General features: G+C 42.2%; 1 protein-coding gene across 1 annotated transcript in view; it reads right to left on the bottom strand.

Moving 5' to 3' along the window:
• LOC104940642 (calcium/calmodulin-dependent protein kinase type 1D) overlaps nucleotides 1-5868 on the bottom strand; it is a 25662-nt gene extending 19794 nt beyond the window's left edge. Inside the window, exon 1 of the mRNA XM_027273014.1 lies at nucleotides 4903-5868. Within this exon, the coding sequence (XP_027128815.1) occupies nucleotides 4903-5264 (362 nt within the window). The 5' untranslated portion in view covers nucleotides 5265-5868. The remainder of the gene's footprint in view (nucleotides 1-4902) is intronic.
• Between the last annotated feature and the right edge of the window lie 859 nt (nucleotides 5869-6727).

Raw genomic sequence — 6727 nt, 5'->3', positions numbered from 1 at the left:
TGCTGTTATTTTCAGAGCGAGACGCTTTACAAACGGCACCCCATACTTAAACAGCATTTTAATGTTGCAGCTGGCCACTGTGGAACTAATTTTCTCTACTTTACATATTGTTGAGTATTAAATCAGGTGTTTTATATGTAAAATCTTAATCTATAAAGTGTTGAGCTGATACAATCAGTCTAATAAATCGACCGAGAGAGAAACAGTCGGCCACTATTTTGATAACAGATTAATCGCTGAAGATATTTGTCTGGCTGGCTTTAAGAGTAAACTTTATATTTTTAGGGTTCTCTACATGAGAAAACTAATCGGCAGATTAATCAATAATGAGAATAATCCATAGTAAATGAAGACTTTCAAATAAATGTAGTGGAGAAAAAAAAGCACATGTTGTATAAAATAGTAGCACTCGATAAAGTACCTCACTAATTGTAATGTGATCCATTCAGCTGTGGTTTTCATCTCTGGTGCCAGACTATCCAACACTGTATAGATAGTAAACAACACTGAACTGATGCTGCAGAGTTAAATCAACTCCAATAATATGAGTAGAATGAAATCCAGCACCGCACAAAGTCCCAAAGCTGGAAACCATTACCCAATAGCTCACTGGACCTGGGGCTACTTTCAGGAATATTCACTTTGTGTTCAGCAGACTGTCGATCAAACACAGAGAGAGAGATGGTCAGTTTACAGCCCGATAAGAGCGAATGCTGCTCGTAAAACAGCTGAAAAAGGAAAAAATATGTATCACTCGAGGCAGAAACCTGTCCAAAGCCACATATCAGGGGCATCAGAGAGAGGTTGAATTATTTTAATGAGGATGATTACTGCTTCCTGTGCAGTCTGGTTACACTCTGTGAGTGCGATGGATAGTACACTATGGCTCTGTAGGCATGAGAGGGACATGAATACAAATGGAAGCTCAGGAAATTACAACGCATAAAAACACACTACGCATTATCTTAGTGAATTATTTGACTCTCTATCGCCACAGTCAGTGACACAGTGTTTATCCTCCCACGGTAAGTGCAGCTGGAGGACAGTGGTGGTTGGACGTGGTAGGTAGAGTCTCTTTCGTAAGGGAGCAACTTTGGACTCACGTCGTCCTAGTTGCCTAGCTGCCGTTTTCACTGTATCAAGGACCCAACTAGTCTCTACACAAGCTTTCAGAAAATGACAATGCATGGCGATCGTCACGTTAATGCATCACGCACCAATGGGGCTTTATCAGAGCCAGGGTCAGTTGTAGAGATCTGTTAATATCAAACTCAGAAAAGGTAATTTTCCTCTTTGTTGGTGAAAGGTATAAAGATAAAGGTATGACTCTCAGTGGGTAATAACTGACCTGAATGAGTCAGAGACAACTAAGCTGAGTTTGGCCCTGCAGTGGGAGCTAACAGAGGACAACTTTGGTGCTAAAATCTCAGAAATTCTGAAAATACACGATAAAGCACTTAGAAGGGAGATGACTGGGAAGCAAAATTTTTGGAAACGTCTTTGAGCCCTGAAATTTCAATAAATAAAATATGTGCATTCTAGCTCTGAGGTGAAGTGGCGACTTGTCCATCCAGGGTGTACTCCGCCTCATGCCCAGTGTCAGGTGGGATCGACTCGAGTGACCCTGATAAGGATAAGCAGTTATGGAAGATGTACTTCACCTGAGTGCAGGGAAGTACAGGAGACGGCATAAACTAACATTTCTGAAGAGGATTAAAGCAGCTAAAATTTAAAACACATTGTGAAAGGGGTCACTCAAAGACCCTCGGGTTTAATCTTTCAGCTCGTTGTTCAGCTCTCGGGTCCGCAACTTTATCATTTGGCATCATTTTCATGCAGCTGTTTTCATTCCTGTCAAGCATTAAACAACAGTTAACAACTAGCTGGAGACTTCAGCTGTGAAAGAGACAAATATCTTTCTCAGGAGTTGGTGGAGACCAAAAACAGAGCTAAAATAGGGTTGATATGGGACTATAGGAGTCCCAGAAACACAACTCCAAATTCATGTTTCTCTGTTACTGCTGGGTGTTTAAACAAGCAACTGTTTGGTAGCAACTTGACAGCACATTTTACAGTAATCAAATATTTGGCGATTCTTATATCACTCTTTAAATTAATGGAATCTTTCTACATTTATTTCTAAATGACCTCAAACAGATCTTTGGTATTTATCTGCTGCAGTTCCTTGTTATTTATTGGCCATAATACACCAATAGAAACATATTGATGATAAGCTAATAATGTAAGCTATAGTAGCCCATTTAAATATTGGTGTTGCACCAATCCAATATATACTGTATCAGTATCCAGAGCAGTATTGGCTTTTTTTTTTTTTTTTAAACAGGTCCTGTGTTCAGTCCCTCGCCTCATGTTACCTCACATAAAATACGATAATCAATAAAAATGATGAGTGAAGCATTTTAAATTCAGGGAAAACTGCTCTCAGAACTCTACTCAGTATTCAGTCGGGCTCTAAGAATATTTCAGACAAACATCTCCACCACAAGCAGAAACCTGCTGCATATTTTCAACACTGACCCCACTGGGATTTCCAAAGGTGTTTGTGGTCTGGTTACTTAATTCAGCAGCTTAAAGGTCTGAAATTAGCCACAAGGCAAAGCACCGTCCAGGTAGGAGGACTGGCTTCAGTGGCGAAGATCTCATTAGCTCACAACAGCTACTGCAAGGAAAGAAGAAGAAGTGTCGCCAAAGCATTACTGACCTCAGGCTTCTTCCTCCTAAACTCCTGTCAATATCTAATCAGTCATAACGTCTGCACACCCGACAGTCTGACCTCCAGCTTTAGATCAAATCTGTCATGTTTGTATGATGTTTGCATTGACGTGCACTTCATTTTTAGGTTTACAGAAAGCCAAATATGAGGCAATAAAACTGAACAATAACATTAAACTGAACAAAGGTCCCTCAACAGATCCTTAACCTGAAACAAAAAGCAGCAATATGACAAAAACAAACTCTGTTACAATGAGAAATACATTAAAATCAGTAAAATACACTTAACATACACGATATGCTGCAGAATGGCCGATGTCCATTGTGTCTTTTATTGATTGTAGCTGGAGGAGATTAAGATAATTTGAACTACTTTAGACTGGTGAGTACTTTTATCTACAACAATGCATCCTTAAATAATACTGTCAGATAATGTAATGGAGAAAAAAAGAGTACATTTTTCTCTGAAATGTAGTCGAGTAGACGTATAAGGCAACATAGAAATGGAAATACTTGAGTAAATGTACGTCCACTGCCTGTCTTTGGAGAGCAGTGAATGAGTGTTTGGCACGAGGACGCTGCTGAGGGATGATCCCTCTTGGACATTGATGGGGAAACCTGACAAGGAATCTATAGTTAAAAGGTGGAGGAGCAGCAGGAGGAGGATAATCTATGTCTCTTCCTCTGATCAACAGTCCTTCCTCGTTCATTTTTAATCCTCAAGCAAGGCTGCTGGGCTTTTCTCCACCAGGCAGCCTGTTGTGAACCCCTGCTGTGCAGCAACAAGGAACTCCCTAATTAACACACACAGGAACTATTAGATGGGATTTGCTTAAAGTCAATCAGGACGAGCGCGCGGCTGTACGATGCATAACAGAAGGGCTGAACGGTGACACACAGGCCCCCGGAGATGTGCACTGGGTTGTGGGCGAGGGATGTGTGTTCCTCCAAACTGGCCATTGTGTGGACAGTAAATCATGATGATTCACTGGTGTTATTCAGAGGCTCTATGCACATAAATGAAATCTTTGGGGAAATCAGAACAGCCTTCAGGTAGGAACATCTGACTGTACAACAGCTGAAGTGCTGTGAAGTGATATCTGCATGACAATTTCATGAAGCGGCTCCTCGGGATAAAACAGGTCTGTGCTCAGGCCCGATGAAGACCAAGTTTACACAAGATGAGGTTACGTCTATTTAAAACATCATGTTTTATCATCTATGAATGACCGGCTTAGCTACAACCACAGAGGCCATTTTTGCTCAGCTCGACACAAGTTTCTGAAAAAAAGAAAGACAACATTTCCCCCAGAGAGACACAGCCCTTCCTCTGAACACAAACACATTAAATTCCCCTCAGTCAAGGGAGGACGGGCTTATCTTTAGGGAACAAAGACCGGCAGGAAAATGAGACATACAGCCCATTCCTAACAACAGATCACAAGACGGACAGCCTGAGAGCTGTTTCGATCATAAAGCCACAACCACAGGTTTGACCACTTTCACTAGGGGCTCTCTGCGTAACTTATTCAAAAACTGGGGGGGGAAAGACATGAAGTCAAGCAGCACTAACAGCGGACCAAAATAAACTCAGGAATTCGTCTGCTTTAGAGGTCCGAGGGCATGGAGAATAACTTAAACTTAAAGTGGTCGTAAAAAAACTATGAGAACAAGACAAATTATGAGTTCAAAAACACAGACATGACGTTTGACTGTTTGGAAAAACATGAAGTCATCACAGATGGTACTTTAATCTGGGAGCTGATTTTTCATCATTTATGTGTGCATATATTTATATATAAGGCCGTGCTGTGTTTGTCAGAGTTATGTTGCACATCCAGCCCATCATAATTCAAAATAAATAAATGGAAAGCTGTGTGTGCATGATATAATATGTGCAGTAGTTTCTGAATGAACTGTGACATAACATGAGGCATCACGAGTGACTCAGTTAACTGATGCATGTCCTGATTGACTGTTTTTCTAAATAAATGTCTCTTTCTATGAGGGGGGGCCTCTGTGTCTGTCTGTCTGTCACCGTCGAGTGAATATTCAACAGATGTCAGTCTGGTTTCATTTCCATCAAAATAAAAAAAAAATGTTTCACTGTTCATTTACACAACTGCATACAAAGTTTTCCTGTGTCTGTATATGTGGCTGTGTACTCACGTCCCAAGGACTTCCTTGAAGTCAAAGATCTTCTTGATATCATCGACATGCTTTTTCCAAGATCCATCGCTGGACTCGCCGTTTTCTTTCGCCATTTCGCACCAAGCAGGAGGTGGAAGAGGAGGAGGAGGTTGGGGTTGGTTGGATTGGAGATGGGGTGAAGAAGAAGAAGGAGAAGAAAAAGAAGAAGCTGCTGGAGGAGGAGGAGGAGGATCACCACCACCACAGCCCAAAAACAACAACAACAACAACAAAGAGAAGAAAAAAAAACAGAAAAAAGAAAAGAAAAGTGCACTTCTGTTTTTTGGCTTCCTGGCTTGGTGTGTCAGCGCTGACTGTGCTGCTTCCTCAGCCTCATGCATGCAGCCAGGCAAGCCCAAGAAAGAGGGGGGGAGGTATGTCCTACCCCGAGAGAGGTTATTTAACTAATCTGTTTGACGTACAGCGGATCCCGACACTGAGCTTCCCCACTGTTCAGATCACTGTGACGGGGAAACACAGGCTCTCCTCCTCCTCCCTCTTCTCCTCCTCCTCCTCTTCTTCTTCTTCCTCCTCCTCACCGGGCGGGTTTCAGTCAGTATCAAGCGGCGATGCGGTGAGCTCAGGTCGGTCTTCTTGCAGGAGGATGACACTTGCACAGTTGCATCCGAGCTGCTGCTGCTGCTGCTGCTGCTTCTGAGCCATCGAGTCACACCGACCGACCGACCGCCCTGTGGTTGTTATAGCAATAGGAGGAGTGGGAGGTTGCTGCTCCCCGCCTATCTATCTGACAGCGTGCACAATGAACGATTTAAGTGTTCGCATTGCACCAAATCACCGACCCGGTGGAAACTCCTCTGGACTCCCATCAGTGCCAGGGTGCAGCCTCTGCTGATAACAATGCGTTTTTTGTTGTTTTTGTTTTTTTTGCTTTTCCAAATGTGAAGTTTGTGTCTCGGTTGTTGCACACATACAGCAGATGCTTTCATTTTAACATGTGGTGAAATGTAAAGGCAGGGGCGGAGCTAGGAGAGCATGCATGCATGACGAGGTGACCCCTGCCCTGGCTTTCACTTCCTTCCATGTTTTGTCTTTTTAGATGTCAGACTGCTTTAAAACAAGTATAAATCGTGCATAAAATGAACACTGGGTCGCAGGTGTGGACTGGGCAATGAAATTAATCAAAAACCAAAACATCACCAGGGAGCAATACAACAGAACATTAAACAAACCAAACTAGGAGAGAGGCAATAAATGTTAATATGTAGAAAGTTAAAAGAATTAACAGCAAAATTAGACTAAAAGTAGAAAGAATATGGATGCAGGAAGGGGAATCAGAGAATAACCTTTTATTTTGGGTTTCTCTATACTTGTGCTCCCTCACTCTCATTCACTGTCCATGTCACTTGACTGCTGCTTTCTCTCTCACACACAAACCATTGTACCCAAACCAAAGGAAACTTCTTCGTGTCTCTGTTTTGCAGTGTAGACTTTTAAGTCAGACACAGATTTAATTTTAAATTTAAAGGCAGAGGTAGGAGTGCATGCACAATGAGGTGACTGTACGTGGTTGTGTATGAGCGTCTGGGGGCTTCTGGGGGTGTATTTGTTTTGTGCTGAACGTAACCATTGTACCCAAACTAAAGGAAACTTCTTTGTGTCTCTGTTTTGCAGTGCAGACTCAGAGTCAGACACAGATTTAAATTTAAAGGTAGGAGAGCATGCACAATGGTGTGACCGTACGTGGTTGTGTATGAGCGTCTGGGGGCTTCTGGGGGTGTATTTGTTTGTGCTGAACGTAACCACAATCAAACACTCAGAAAATAATCTTTTATTTCGCATTTTC

Source organism: Larimichthys crocea, chromosome XXI, assembly GCF_000972845.2.
Source record: "Larimichthys crocea isolate SSNF chromosome XXI, L_crocea_2.0, whole genome shotgun sequence".
Classification (NCBI taxonomy): domain Eukaryota; kingdom Metazoa; phylum Chordata; class Actinopteri; family Sciaenidae; genus Larimichthys; species Larimichthys crocea.
Note: the sequence above shows the minus strand (reverse complement) of the source record. Positions and strands in the feature narration are given on the sequence as shown.